Raw genomic sequence first — 16,863 nt, forward strand, 5'->3', positions numbered from 1 at the left:
AAAGAACTATGATATTAAAAAACAAACCATCATCTTCGCTGCCATAGTATTCAACCAGCATTTTTTCAATATTGTAAAGATATATATCATCACTCGACACAATTCAACCACCAATAGTATCTAATGCAATACAAATATTATGGTCAATGTCATCTGCAACTTCATCTAATCTTGTTTTTGCTCATTCATTTCAACTCTCATCATCTTCATCACAAATGAATCACATTCAAGTCTAAGCTATGATTGTCGACCTAACCTTATTTGCAGGTACAGTCGTCATCCCATCTGTCTTTTAATTTTCATCTCGGCCTCAAGCTTATTTACAAGTTCATGATCTGAATCTTGATGAAGAAACATGTAAGGCCTCCATGTATCGAGCTCTCAATGTAAATCCAATCTTATAAATCCTTTTCTTCGACGTGAAACTGTTTCATGGAACTAAAACGTACGGGGTAATCTCATGTCTCATACAACAGAACTTGGCCGTGATGGCGTGGGCTGACAAGAACTCCCAACTGATATGAAAGTCACAATCCAGCAGGTCCTTCTTCCCAGAAGACATTTGCCAATGTGATCCTAAATCATAGGCGTTTGTTTCCAAGAGAAAAAGGTAACATGAACATGTACGTACCACTATATTCTCGGAGCCTCAGCTAACAGTGAAGAGTAGGATAACTTCATGAATCATCTTTTTTTTAGTTCCTAGTACATAAGCTTGTCAACAGCTGGCACAGGCACATCAAACAGAATCAAGGAAACAAGGCAAAGCACCTAAACAATCTCTCCTTATTTTAGATTAATAGCAGCTGGAGATAGAAGATTTCCTTGAATTACATTCTCATATATACAGAATAAAATGCCTAGACTCTACAAAATTCACCTTTTGTAGATCCCTCCCAGTACTTCTATGCAACCCATAGCTTCAGGGATTTATATAAATGGGTAATATCTTTTCTTTTACGTATGTTGTTCCATTGCATTGACAACTTTGTTGCAACAACTGTACAGTGATGGTGGTGATCCCAAAGAAAAAAAGGTCCCTTGACTACCTTACAGCTACGACACAGATAATGCCAATGACCTAGGCCACCTGGTTGCAGAAATCAGTAATCACAACCAACCTCTGGTCTCCCAACTTCAGTTCCTTGGTTCCACCATCACCACAGATGTGACTATCGCATTACAAAAGAAGCATCGCTGGCCGTTCAATAAGTGCCGTGTAATGCAACCATGGCATGACTTGTGATGACATGGCTCAAACATGGTATCTGAATTGCAAGCATAGCAGATGCAACAGCAGTCTTCTGCTTCGTCGTCGCCAGTTCTGACACATGACTCTGTCCTTTTTATGGCCTCTGTTCTTCTTCTCAGGTTACTGGAAAATTCCTCAAGCTTTGCTAGCTTGGCAAGAGAAGCATCCCCTCTAAGGACATTACTCTGCAAAGATGGTGAAATGAGATTTAGACAACAATTAACTGTGACTCCTTGATTTCTTTATTTTATGAAGTCTTGCTTTTGTTTTATGTGATTCGAAGATTTGATATCAAAAAAGCCTTTGAGAAAAATCATAAATTCATAACTGCTATCTGTATACCGTAGAAAGTCCTTGTGCAGTCAAAGCACTATAATTGTATATCTTATCCAGGAGCCATTATATATCCCAGGTTTCACTTCACAGCAGTTGGTAATTAACAACCAACAAAATGGACATGGCTAAGTAAATTCAAGGTTCCAAGCATATGGGAATCGTCTTCAGCAGAACATTAAAATATTTCATAATATTAATTTGGTAAAGCAATGGGAGGCAGATTCAAGAAACACTTCATGACAGACTCAGCAAGTTTATTATGCAATTCTCAAAATTCTGATTATTAAATCAACAACACCAATAAAGTTAGGAGGTGCTCAGAAGGATAGAGACGAGCATTAGTCGGCAAAATTATATGGAGATTACACGAGTAGCTGGAGGTGTAGAGAGAAGAATGAACACTATCAAAATGAAATCATATATGTTCAAGGCAATAACTATGCAACTATAGATTAAAAGAAAAAAAGCAGATCCTAGCAAAACAAGCCCACCAAAATTCAACCTCCAAAGATGTAGTTCAATTGTTAGGGTACTGTGGCCAAAATATTCTACATCGGTTATTAATCACACATCAAATGAAAATGTTTCCTCTCTCAGACAACCTGCTTTCTAAACTGTGAGCAGCTTAGGACTAAGCAACTTCTGCTCAATTACAACTATATTCTAGGATCAATGTGTCAAAAGTCTATTGGTAGAACACCATAGATGTCTAAATGAGATCCTAAATTTCGAAAAGAAATTTCTTTAATCTTCCAACTAGGAAGTCATTCGTTAATTCACTCAAAATTCAGTCCCGTGATTGTAAAAGATCGATATATTTGAGTTATATTTTTGTTTTCTCAAGAATACTTCCTGTTGTTCTACCAAGAGAATAATTCAAATATAAGGAAATAAAAATTCAAGATAGAAAAAAAATCTAACCCAATTGTAGCCCAACAAGCATTGAAAAACAGTAGCAGGGCAGTCCATGCTCACAAACACCCCTACAACATCATTCAGGTCCATTTGTTCCAAATTTGTGTGAGCATCCATTAAGCTGGTTATAATACCAACAAGAGGTGCTAAGATAATGGCTCGATTTGTTTTCTCTTGATATTGGCAAGGTCGCCTAACTGACCTGTAGATACAAATATATAAAAAAGAAGTCAGAAGGAAACCTAAGCTATCTAAAGTACAAAACGAAATGCATAATAAAAGGGCAGATAGACCAAAAGAGATTTCTTGTATATTGAAGTATTACAAACTCAGGAACCTGTTTTATATCTCCTTAATAGCAATAAATACTATAGCAGATAAAAATTGCTATTGTAGCCATAAAGGCAACAATGGGTAACAATCCACGCAAAGTACCATAAGATATCACCAGGGTGTGTAAATCACCTTTTTTTGTTTTCTGAAACACTTCTGCTGTATTATACTTTATATTCTCTGTCATAGGGGCTAGCTGAGTCAAATTAAAGAGGAAACCTTGGATTAATTGATTATGTGATGGAATCTCATCAATGAAAAAAAACTTCTCCATGGCCACTAAATCATCGGCTTCTTTGCTCTTCCTTTGTTGAGTTATTCCGACTCTACAACTTTTTCTATATTTGTTTCTATTTGCGTTGCCACCTTATTAAAGATCCTGTATGCCGTTCCTCTTCTATTATCTTTTACTTATTATTATGCTTATTTGTTACTTTTCATCTTCAATTTGTTTCCATTCATTAATAAAACTTGTTTCATGTAAACTTCAGCCTCAGCATGAATTTAATTATGAACAGAAGTTGTTTCAGCACAAAACTTATAGTATCCAATTAACTCTTTTAATCAAGTTAACTTTGAATCTATTAGCTTAGATTCAAACATTCTTCACCAATTACTTCATTGCAAACACTACTACTAATTCTGTCAACAGGAACTTCTCCGGCATTCACTTACAACTTTAAGGTTTAATCAAATTAATAGGCATCTTGCTACTATACCCCTGCTAACAGCTTAAGACTCGATAAGAAAGTTCCTATTGGATTTGTCCTTTGTGATGCCCATATACTTGTTTCCTACTGGCCAATTCCAATTGATGCAACTCCAATTAATTAAGTTGATCATAAACAATATAATTTTCTATTTTAACCATGAAGCAACTCATTCTTGTTTTTGCTAAGCTTGTGTCATAAGACATAAAACCTCCTAATTAATCAACATTTGGAAAGAGATAAAAGTGGTCTCAACTAGAATCGCTTAACTATTTTCAAACTTACATGTCAAAAAACTCAGAATCTGAAGTGAAAATTATATGGTTCAAAATAAATATGATCAATTCTGTAAGCCGCCGTAGATTCATATCAGGCCCCAAGAGAAATGCCTGAGGGATCTCACGTGTACAGAACTCCAGAATCTTTGCGAGATTACATGACAGATCAAAAACAACACTGCATTTTCTTTGCTGCAAGTCACCAATCTGCAAAAGCAAAACCAACCTACTAGTTATTTTAAAAAAGGAAAAGTAATATCATGCATCAAATTTATAATGTTTATTGCCTTCAGAATGCATCAAGTTTGTCAAATATAATAATGTGAATGTGAAGAAAACGTTAACATGGAATAGTTATGAATACAGTCCATGAAGATTTAAAACTCAAATACTGATCTTACAATCTTGTCCCATCTATCATATGAAAAACAATATTCAAACCAAAGAAACAAATTACTGTACTAAGTGTGTCAAGCAAACTAGCATAATTAAAGATATCATTGCATAAAAGATGAGGAAGAAAGAAAAGAAAAACTACACAGATAAAATGATGTAACTTGGTTTTGAGCCAAGATCAAGTTTGAGTCCAGCTAGCATCTAGGTTAAATCTAACATAGTTTAGATTAGGACTTGTAGATCTAATAAATTTTGTGATTATTTTTAGTGGCTATATAAGATAAGTCATCTCAGTTGCCACTTGGTCAGGTAATTACTTCAAAGTCCTATTTAAATATACTTTAGTTTGGATGAGTTGGTTCAATTTTTGAGAGATTAATATGTTTAGGAAGATTTTAAATATACAAGATTTCCAACTTCTGTAAAACTTTTTACTAAATGAACAAGAAGCCTTGTAAACGATATAAAGACTCTGACCTGCTTAATGACACAGGGATTGTAGTCAATTTGTTTAGGAAACATGTTTTCTTTATGTTTAGCTTTAATTATCTCTTTTCTCCCTCCAATGAGTTCACTCCCAGCTTCTGTCCTATATCTCACCTCTAAAGTCCTTCATATTTCATAACTCTCTAACTTATATTTCTCTACCATTAAAACTATAAAATATTCATGGATTATAATCAAGGATTTTAATTTCGAATGATACTGCCCGAGCAATACATCAGTTCACCAGCAGACCGGTACGCGGACTGCCTGCTACCGGGTGGTATCAGCCTGGCTGCGGCCTGGCTAGGGCGAGGGAAGAAGAAGCATCAAGGGAAAGAGGGAGAATCAGGAGAACCTTGACGCTATCTAATCCGGCGCCGCCATCCCTTGACGATCCGGATCCAGCGCCGCCCTCCCTCGCCGAAGGCCAAAGACGTCACGTCTTCGCCGAATGCCACAGATGAAGAGAAGACCACGTTCTTCTCCTCGTTTGATGCAATGAAGAGAAGAAAAGGAGGTGACATCACCAAGGCAGCATATGCCTCCTTTTTTTATTTTTTATATGTTTTATATATTTTATAATTTTATATATTTTATATATTGATTTTTATATTTTTTATTTTATATATATATATATATATATGTACCGAACGGTAGATCCTAACGTATCGCTCAGTCGCCCGTACTGTACCATACCGAGCAAAGCTCGAAACATCGATACGATACGAAATTACGAAGTTCCAAAGGAGGCAATAAATGTGAGTACAACAATGGCCCACCCAAGTGAGACCCAGAACCCTACTCCGAAGTTCAGGTTTTTTCTTGTCCAGACAAGCCTATGCAACAAGAAAAATGAACTACAAGAGCTCTATTAAGGTGAAAATGGATAGGAACAGTGATGTCAGCCGGAGAACTGCTAGAGCTGCCAAACAACCCAGGTGTGGCCTATCATGGAACCCCCAGATAACATAGATGATTCCTGAACCCCAAACTTGTGTAAATTCCACATGGGAACAATTGAAAAATAAGATATATTTCAATCTCCCGAAGACCATAGAATCACCTTGGCCACTGGAAGCTAGAAAGGCCTTTGACCACCTTGTGATCCCATCTGTGGTCAACAAAGAGAGTCTGATCCCTAATTTTTCAATGTGAAGACTATATGGGCTGGTTGAAAGCACAAGACCACAAAAATTTGAACCTTACACATCTATGAAGCTTTTAGCCATCCAAATTATATACAAAGAAGTCTTCTCTTTATTACTATGATTATCTTCAACAAAATCATAGGAGATCAGTAGTTCAAATTATAAGATATTGTTCACATAAGAGCAGCAAAATGCTCATTTAAATTTCTCAGAGCAAACTGAGCACTAATGGAGAAAAAAGATGGTTGATAACAGAATTCCTCATATCTTTACAGAAATAAATAATAATAATAATCAAATTATCTACAAATTAAAAGAAAACACACCTGATAATTCTCTTGCATCTCTCGGATAGACACTGAGAATTCAGTCATAGTCCAACTAAGTGTGTTAAAAAGACGATTGAGGAATGAAGAAAATAGAGCTTCATCATGGACACAAGCCTCTCGAAATAGTACCTTCATGATGCAAAATAACAGACTATGACAAATAGCATCACATTTATAATCAACCAGGAGTCAGATATTAATGGCATTCTAACCTGGAAAAGGGCCGATGATGAGGATCCTGCATGATTTGAGTAACTAAATCCAGAACCTTTGCATAATCTGAGAATTATGTTTGCAACCGGAATCCAGGATCTGTTATCAAATGCCAACAGCAATGCCCTGGGCAATCTCTGAATTGCTTCCTTGTTGTCCTCAAAAGCAACTAGGTAGTCCTTGCACTGTACCAAGGATGATATGGAGTGCAAAAGAAGATCTTTGATGTCAGCACTTAGTATCCGTGGATCATTGAAGTGCTTCACAACAAACGTGACCTAATAACAGAATAATAATTATTTTAATTTGTTATGACTTGCTACAAACAAAACAATACTTCACTTACATACAAGAAATATGCATTCCTTCAGGTTTTTATCCACGTAAACAATCTAAAGGTACTTTAAATAACAAATACAACTGCACTCTGCACATATTTCTAATGAGCACATTGTCCCCGAAAACATTTATTTCTTTAGGATCATATAATTGTTAGATATGAATTTTCGCAATCTAATTAAACTGCCTCATGGAACAAACACCAGAGTGGACCAGTTCAATCAGGTGTAGTAAGAATTTCAGTAAGGCATATATTTCTATGTACCAATGTGAACCTCCAAAAGTTTCCCAAGTAAACACGGTGTAAGAATAATCGGGTCATTGAAGACTAGGAAAAACAAACAAATGATTGCTTACAAAATGAGTTTAAATCTCTTAACAATCAAACAATTGAAAAGAACAATAGATATGTGGAAAACATCAAGCATGTAAAAATCATAAGTAAATCCAATTGTTGTAAAATACAAATGGTTGTTGCAAATTCCATTTCCACCCCTTAGTTCAACATCCCTCTTTCTAATGGATTTAAGAATAGACATACCCAAAATGCAGTAGTCCAGTTATGATCTGGTATCACAGATCACAGAATTCTCCAACTCAGCACAGCCGTTGAGAATGAAGCAAACAAAACCCACTCTAAAATTGATTTCATAGCTGCGTGCAGCCAAGGTTGTCAATCATTTTTTTCATACCACTGCTAGAATATTCTTATGCCAACTATCTAGGCATCAATCAAGCTAACATTTGCATAAAACCAAATCTAGCAATTTACAATATCAGATTTCAAATGTTTTGGCCACCAACTACTATGTTTGCAGTTATACCCTAAAATTTTGCTTCTTATTTACTACTGTATAATAGTCATAGTCTTCTGAATGATACTCATTACAGGAGGTTTCGAGCCTATAATCAAGCCATGATTCATCATAGTCACTAGCATACATATAAATTTCTAATTTTTCCCTGGTGGTAATTTATCAAATTTCAACATGATGTTGATTCTCCTAAACCAGAATGTTATTTTCTTAGAGCACAGGAAAGTTTGGTGTTTAATATAAGCAACAACAAGAGGCCTCTTTGTGAGCCAATGAAACATGCAGGAGAGGCCACCCCCTGAAGGATCAGAGCATGCTTAATTTACTATGTATACCTTGGCAAGGAAACAAAATTGCACATTTTCTTTGTAGCGTCAGCAAACATAAAGAAATTCATAAAGGAAAAGGGGTATCCTTGAGCCAAAAATCAAATAACTTGGAAATAGGACAATTTCTTCCTCATATTTCTGTAAACTTCAATCAGATCCCTTCTCAATTTTTAGCATTTCTGAGATGCAATCTGGCAAAATAAAAAGGTCAATTATGGTTGGATTTCTTAAATGATAAGTATTAATATGGGAAAGGAAGTTGAGTAAAGAATATGCACACCCATTTGCATACATTGACCATCTACTCGCTGAGTTCCCTAAATCCAGCATTGCAGAAGTCTCATGCACTATCCCTGCGGCTATTTTGATTGGAAAATAGCCTATTATTCTAACTTTCTTTGGTAACAGATCAATTCTTTCTCAAGTAATAGAAACCTGATTGGATCAGAATCATCCCCATGTCTTCTCCCTTCACAACCAAGACAACCTAAAGGGATACCTAAAGCTTCATCCAAACAATTATCAGGGACCTGGTTGGATCAGAATTATGTCTTCTCCCTTCATGACCAAAACACCCTAAAAGAGATACATAAAGCTAATAAAAATAATTTAAATATTTAACAGACTTAAATAACAATTTTATCAGTAAATTTGATCCTAAATAGAATTGGAACCCTCATAAAATCCTAAACTACATTAGTCAGGCTCCAATTAGCAATTAATTACATTAAGTTTGCCCAACACAACAGCTATCGGCTTGGTGTGTATCCCTTCCTAAAAGGCCCCTTTATAAATTGCATTTCTTCACTTAACATCTTGCACAAATAATTCATTTATGTCATTATATCCAACTCTAGTCAATCTCCTTCTACAATTTCAGGTTACAATCTTTAGAGCAGTTCTGTACTAATGCAATCAGACAAGAAATGAGAGCTCAAAATATTTTAAACCAAAATTCAGTCAGCAATACAGCTTACTGAATAAGCAGTAACATGCTTGGCATCTGTCTTTCCTCCTCTCTTATTAGATTCTTGTAAGACTTGTAAAACTAAACACAGCACATTTAAGCCGGTATACCTATGATTGCTCTGATCCAAATAGTGAGAACAAGATCAGACATAGTTCATGGACAGACCAATTGGAAAACTAGAAGACAAATTGTTCTACAAAATATTTTGACTATGACAGGATCCACAACAAGACCATTAAAGCAAGAACCAGTCATTTCTCACCTTAAAGAAAACCAAAGTTATGTTAATTTGTGCCTATGAATCAAGATACCTCCAGTTCCAACCGAAACTCTTCATCTCCATCAGAAACCTACTTCTAGGGCTACTAAGTTTCTCTCGGTTCATATAAACCATCAAACAATATATCATTACTGACATCAAGTAAATAATTATATGTTTTATAAAATTCAGAATAACAATCTAAGAGATAAAGGAGAGAATTAGCATGTATTTTGTAAATAAAAAAATGCATGTCACAAGGCTTTCATGCTATTTGTTAGTGCATATGCATGACAATGTTACTGTTTTCTCAGAGTATTGTTCTCTTTCATATGTGAACATGCTAACAAATTCCACCATAATTTTTTCTAAAAAAGAGTAGTTTTCACATTTGATACATACAAATGAAGCAAGGCCTTGCTTGATAAAAATAGCAGAAGAAACAAATGAAGGGTCACTCTTCCGTAATGCATGAAAAGAGTCAACCTGCAAAGGTTACAATAAAATGTACATTAACAATGTATCACCAATAAACTACTTGATTACCTAAAAATAGCAATATACAACAAAATAACATTTACCAGTGATTCCAGATAAAACTCAGGAACAAAACAAAATATAGAATCAGTATTGCTTAGAACCAAAAGCAGCTCCACAACCCACATGCATGTTGCGTACATTCCTCTTTGCTTCCAACGAGTAAATAGAGAGATGCGGTACCTGCAGTATTTGAAAGGAAGTGCCAAAATTGATAAGACAAACTGGAATAGATATAAAAAAAACAAATAATAAAAAATAGTTAACATGTATATACCACTTCCACAAGAACCCATCTGCAAGTAATCTTGAGATTTATTGTAAAACATAAAAACAAAAATAGTACCACATAAATGACAACTTTCCATACCAGTACTGACAATAGAGTAAACCTAATTTATTAAAGTGAAATAACATACAGTAATGGTCCCTCACTGCAAGCTCATCTTACAAATTCTTTTTCTCGACAGACCGATTTTCAAGATTTCGACTGCCTTAAAGCATCAGATAAACTCTAATACACAGATGTGATACCACATATGCAGCTATGAACCACAAGTTTACACTAATTGTGGATAATCAAAGTAAACATTTCAGAAGCAAAGAATAGTAAAACTGGTATTTCATCACTTTATTGATTATGACATTTCTACATCATGTTTATCGAGCATTTCCAGTTCCATACATATAAATAAAATTTCCATCCAAGACATGGAACATGTATACAGTTGGCTACACATTAAATTTTAGAAATCTTAATAATAAATCATATTATTGACCAAGCTAATTGTCATAAGAATATATTGATTAATATAAAAGTAGACAAAAGATATAAAGAAAAACACTTCAGCTTGTGAATAGAATGGGAGAAAAACAAGTAAATAAATCAATGCAGTCCTGATAAAGCAATGGTTCCAAGGACGGCACTGAATCAGATCTGTGCAGTGGATGGAGCTCTTACGTCTAAATTTTATCAGAAGCAGCCGACAGGCTATTGTTTGCAGCAAGTTGAGAGAACCATAGAATGCAGAAACCTATTAACTCGCTGCATGAAGGATTAAAAGATAACTAGAGACCAGTGACCTAATAACTTCACTAGACTCTTAAATAGTATATAACGCATCTGCTAGTAATGGCCTTCATTCTTTATACAGTAAGCAACTGGTCACTTTGTTGCATTGGACTGTCACCTATATTCTTAAAGCATTCATACAAGAGATAATATCTTACAATGACAATCAGAACAGACAAAAAAGAGAAAGAATCTTCAAATTTCAAATGAGAAATCCAATAAGAAAAGCCTGTTTCAATTTCATTTACAGATATCGTATAACAAGAATGCATTCTTTCTTGAACAATAATGGATTCTTTTAGTGCCTAGCTAAAGAAAAGAATTGCAACTTTTTTAAATGGTTCTATGATAGCAGACTTACCATGCACATTGCCTGACACAATCAACCAATTCTTCTCGATATACATTACGTGCTTCTTTCAAACGCTTCACCTGCTCAATGCAGGATCTTTCTCTTATTTGTTTGTCCGTGTCATCTAAGAGAGAAATTGATTGTGACTGATGAGACATGTAATAAAACGCCTGCAATTAAGGAATTCATGAAAAGTTCATTTTAATGTTTACAGAAAACAAACTGATTAGACACATACAAATAAAGATAATAATAATGAAATGGTTTAAATATTTAAACAAACAAAAACTAAACTATACTGACATTTGCTTATTTTATATATAATAATGAGAAAATGTGGCAGCTAAGAATACCAATTGCACATCGACAAATAAATCCCTTGACTAAGGATATGCCCCTCTAACATTGCCAAATGCAGGAGTGTTAGAACATCTCCTGTTTCAGGTAAAGGTGAATTCTGTTGATAAGGAAATTGGATGATGTATTCCCCACATTGGAACCAAGTTTTCAAGGTTAGCTTGTGCTACAGTAAGAAATCATGTAGCATTTTAAGCCTACAGTTATATCTGATTGCCAAACATCTGATGCTTGGATTATATAAGATTCACACTCTCATTTCATGAAGTCACCAAAAGAAAACAAATTTCGATACTGATGTTCCATTTCCTTTAAATTAATGAATATTGCAAAATGGTAATTCTAAGTGTGACAAATACAGCTGAATTCACTTGCCTGCCTAAAGTTTGGTGCAACACCTAAATGGTACAGAAATAGCATCATATCAAGCAGCTCTTCCTCTCTTAGTACTTCCAATGATAATTCACTAGTTGTTGCTATGCTCTCTGGACACGGCAAAGATCGGCATCTAGTATCAACATCTGACTGATTGCTCGAACTAGGTTTATCGACAATTTCATCACCTAGACTTCTGGAATTGCACAATGTTACCACATTAAGTGATCTCTCAGAAATAGGAATACAAAAACCCTTCAAACCTCTAGATGTATATCCAATGCTATCTTCTACTGTTTGGATATCATCAACATCAGAACTTGAACAACAACATGGCTTCTGAATAGTAGAATGTGTTACTGTTGTTTCTTCATCATCCATGCAGCCTTCGATCCACTGTACTTCTTTTGTTTGTTCCTCATTAAATAGTTGAGAGTTAACTAGGTGATTTAAAGAACCTCCTATTCTACGGGCTCCAGCACAATTTGCATCACCTGTGAAGAACAACTCCACAGGAAATCTTCGCTTTCCACCCCTATGAAGAAATCCAACGTTGGCTCCAAGATTCACTCCAGAACCTTTCACGAACCCAGATATGCCCTCTACAGGAAAACCTTCAGATAGGAAACGTAGGATTACTGTGTACAGAGAAACTACAACTGAGTTATTTGATACATTGGAAGAAGTCATCTTATGCTCTGCACCTCTGACCTTCAAGATGAAATTCTGCAAGAATGTATTAAACACAGAACCAGGTGGCTGGCAGGGGGCTGCCCGAGGCACAAAATGTATGACCAAACTACAAAGTCGCTGGTGCATCTCCTCAATCTGCATATTAAACATGCTTTTCTATAAAATAATTTACAATAGAGAAACTGTATCAAATAACAACTTCCCCATAAGCATTTGTAAACTAATTATAAATGTCTGATTAATAAAACAAATTGATAGCAGAATTTGCAAATTTGTATTAAGTAGATACAGTAAGGCAAAAACCATCACAAAAACCACAGTTTGAATTTCAAGTAACTGTTTATCATGTAAAAAATGAAAAAAGTAAGTTAAAATTTGCGTGGTTGAAAGAAATTACAGAATTAAACTTGTGAGATAATAATTTAATTCTTGTTTTTTCTCTTTTTTTGCAAAAGGGTAGGAATGCATAAATTTAAAAAATGATGTTACAATATTGTTTATTCCAAGGTTTGACGTACCGAAGTACATCGCTCGATATGGGCGGGTATGTACCAATCCGACAGAGGATCGATATGAGTGGTACATTGGTACACTCTGATGTATCATGTGTTGGTATGTTCGGTACAGCTCAATATGTACCGTACCAACAGTTGGTCAGTATACCGATACGGACCAGTAATGCGAACCATGATTTATTCTGTAATTACTGATCACAAGAGATGTAAATGCAAAGGTATCTCTTACTACTTCCCTATCCTGATAATTATATGTTTACCAACAGAGAAAAAGCAAATGAAATGATGATCTTCCTAAAAACATAAGAAACAGTAACATATCACAGATACTCATGCAACAAATAAGTATGACAAGAAGGATGTTAAGAGACCTGTGGCAAAGAAACCGACATAGCATTAGCTATCACAGCTCAACTCTGTTAGATGATAGAATAATTTCTCATTTGGTTATTATATTCAATTCTAGACCAAAACAATTCCATAAAATATAATGACAATATACAAGTCATATACCTGCCCTCAAGTTCTATAATTATGCAACAACAAGCAAACTATTTCTGTGAAAATACTCAGACAAGTGTAAGTAAGTTGCTATATGATAATTTGCTGTTTTGACACTCCATTATGATCCACAATCAGAGTGGCCTGACAATTGAAGTAGCCAGTATGTAGCAGTGATCACAATTGTACAAGTTTCATGAGCTCAGACAGGTTTCAGTGTTTCAGAAAGTGTGGTTCAAGCATGACCAAAATTGAAGGGCATTAATGAAATTCAATTAGCCAGTGCATTAAATTAAATAAAATAATTAAATGCCACATGCACCCATGAACAAGCAACGCAACCATATTATCATTTTAGATCATACATACGAATAGTCTAAACCAAATCTGGTCACCCAAAGTACAAATAAGCAGTTACAAAGCAAATCAACAAATCATTATACAGATCATGCTATGAAAATCACTAAAGTGAGTTCAGGTTGCTGAAGAATTACCATAAAAGCAAAATGTGATTCACATTGTACCTTACAGATCATCATATAAACTTACTCACAGAATTCCTATTTTCAATGACATGTGGCAAGCAGATTTAAGGATTAACATGTAACATACACAATTAGCAGCTAATAATAGAGATGAACCAAAGAGGCACAGTTACCTTGTTCATAGCACCAGATAGTGCAGTCATAGTTAACATCATGCTACTTTCACAGCCTACATCCTCACAGGAACCAGGCCACCAAACAGATGGAATAAGGCAGTGTAAATCCTGCTTGTTTGGCCTCTTCATTGAGAGAAATCCTTCAAGTGAAAATTCAAAATCTGGTGATTTCCACCACAGAACCATCATAGTTTTACGCCTGAGAATATGACAGACAAGTGCCAGATAAGGGTACGATCCAGAGTAAGGACACTCTGTCAGAACAAGTGGTGCCACTTTACAACTACATGAAAGTGCCACAATTAGATGCTGCAACAATGGATCGGATCCTGGAAATTCTAGAAATAAATCGAGAACCTGATCCAAACTTGCATAATCATGTGGTTCATGTATACCAAATATCCCTAAAAAACAAGATGGAAGTGCACCCCACGCAATATATTCAAAGCTCCCCTCACTTGACTGAATCACATTAAAGAATTCTTCTAGGATACCATGAGATATAGGGTAAAACAGTTCTTTAAGGGGTGCAAACCTCCTAAACCTCCTCAATTTCTCAAAATATGCTGAGTCAGGTTTATCCAAACATCGTACCTCCAGTAACCTGGTCAAGCAACTAAGCAAGTAATTAGCATAATATCTAGAGATTGGAGGAGCCTGAATAGGAAGAAACCCATCAACAGGGTGTTTGAATGGGCGAGCACCAAAATTCAGATCACAACGCTCACCATCAGAAAGAGAAATTGCAGGATAATATCCAATCCCAGGGCTCATTTTCTGGATCCTGTCAAATGCAACTCCAAGAGAAAGCCCATTTCTCAAAAAGGAGACCACATCACTGTCCAAGTCTATGCAACAACCAATGACATCGCCCACTACCCACGACTGACCATATGGCATAGGATCTTTGTTCCATTTGCTCACTCTCTTTCCATCAAATGCATATGAATCTTCTGAATCACCCACGCCTTTCCGATCTGTAAATGGGCATGAAACAGTAGCCCATCCAAGTTGTTGGATTCCAGAAGTTTCTAACGTCACTTCATACATCCATTTCCCCTTCCATGCACATGCGTTTGCTCGGGCACTACTGAACACTGTCTGGCTTTCTACAAGCAATGGTTTCCTTATGGTCTTGATATCTCCACGCGTGCTAGCGTTGTCTATGACAACAGCATTTGGGGCAGAACCACCGTCAAGAATGGATAGACCATCTCTTTTATAGCAATCAGAATCATTTTCCTGCTGAAATCTTGGCAGTTGTTTGTTCAAGATTGACCGGATGAAATCAACATCAATTAAACTACTAGAGGGACGAACTGATTTGTGAGGTAGATCAAAAATATGTTCCAGAGTCCTTTCCACCGAATGATCACCGATGCTATCACAATAAGAAATCAAGCGGGACTTTTGGGGATTACCTTTTGGTTTATCATCGGATAGTAGAACAGCCAATCCGGAGGATATTCCAATATGCCTAACACTATCTTCACCCATGAAGATTCGTACCGAACGGGACTCACTATTTTTTGCTCCCCGAGATTACCAATACACGATCTACCTTGATAAAAACCATATATTTCTTCAACAATATTCCATAATCTGCAACAGAAAACGCTTCAACTGTGAGAAAACCGAAAGGTCAGAGAACGACGACTTAACGCCAACCGAGAAAAGATAGCAAATGGCATTCGATAATCAAAAATTCATCCTTGAGTTGAAAATCAGTCACGAAACCCATCAATCAAACAATAGGAAGAAAAATCTTTTGAATTCGGAAAAGTTGAAAAAGAAACACGAAGGATATGGAGGTCGGTTCCAGACAATTAAATAGAATAAGGCGAAGGCTCGAAGAATCGTTCAGCTTAAGAGACGAACTTACGTGCGGCGGCGATCCGGCGGCTGATTCCGCGGTTGGAAGGAGGCTAGGGCTTCAAATTCGATCTCCCACAGATTGGGCGGCGGCGCGTGGTAGTTAGGGTTTGCGTATGCCGTCGATGGACGACGAGGACAATACGAGAGGCGAGAGACGGGTTAAGTTCTCCACCGAGCAAGCACATGTTAAACGAACGTCTTTTCCTAACCCAGAAAGAAACCAATGGCGACTACCACGCGGGGCCGGCGCTTCGCTGAGGGGGTACATCAGTGGGTTGCGTGTCGGTAAGGTTGATCTAACTGTCGTCGCCGACCAATATTAGGGCGCTGACCGGGGCATCAGGGTCCCGGAGTTGAACAACAAAATCGTGTCCATAGTCCGTGTGGAGAGGAAAGGAGATCACGTGGCGGATTCGACCGCTCTTGTTTATCTCAACGCCGCGGAAGCGGAGAATTCGCACGTGCAGTAAAAGCTCCCTTGCGATCCAACCTCAAAACAACATATAAATAAAATTTCTCGTGGAGGTCAAGCCTGTTTAGGCAAATTTACTGATCTCACTATTTATTTTTGACACTAATCAGAATTTACTAAGAATATTTTTTTTTTCCGCAAAAATAGATGAGACCCTCACTCGTTTGGTTAAAATAACTTAGTTTTCATTATATGAATTTTTGCATGAACCGATTCGATCGAGTTCAACAGAATTGCAGCTTCCCAATATGGTACCTAAATTAGCCCACATTATCGTGTCCTCGTCCAATAAAACATGGGAGGGTTGTTGGTCGTTGGACTCTTCATCCACACGAGCAAGTAGCC

The 16,863-nt window shown here is 36.3% G+C and overlaps 1 protein-coding gene across 2 annotated transcripts; it reads right to left on the reverse strand.

Moving 5' to 3' along the window:
• Positions 1 to 772: 772 nt before the first annotated feature.
• On the reverse strand, positions 773 to 16,191 carry LOC135645509 (E3 ubiquitin-protein ligase RKP-like). Of its 2 annotated transcripts, XM_065163956.1 has the most exons (11): positions 16,054 to 16,191; positions 14,169 to 15,773; positions 11,802 to 12,629; positions 11,079 to 11,239; positions 9,690 to 9,828; positions 9,511 to 9,594; positions 6,396 to 6,674; positions 6,181 to 6,312; positions 3,832 to 4,031; positions 2,510 to 2,705; positions 773 to 1,437 (listed from the first exon to the last, which is right to left on the reverse strand). In XM_065163956.1, the coding sequence occupies exons 2-11, from the start codon at positions 15,666 to 15,668 to the stop codon at positions 1,138 to 1,140; spliced, it is 3,819 nt and encodes a 1,272-aa protein (XP_065020028.1). In that variant the 5' UTR covers positions 15,669 to 15,773; positions 16,054 to 16,191; the 3' UTR covers positions 773 to 1,137. The 2 variants fall into 2 exon arrangements, with proteins under 2 accessions (XP_065020028.1, XP_065020029.1); XM_065163957.1 differs by lacking the exon at positions 11,802 to 12,629 and having other exon boundaries at positions 951 to 1,437.
• Positions 16,192 to 16,863: the final 672 nt, after the last annotated feature.

Source organism: Musa acuminata, chromosome BXJ3-8, assembly GCF_036884655.1.
Source record: "Musa acuminata AAA Group cultivar baxijiao chromosome BXJ3-8, Cavendish_Baxijiao_AAA, whole genome shotgun sequence".
NCBI lineage: Eukaryota > Viridiplantae > Streptophyta > Magnoliopsida > Zingiberales > Musaceae > Musa > Musa acuminata.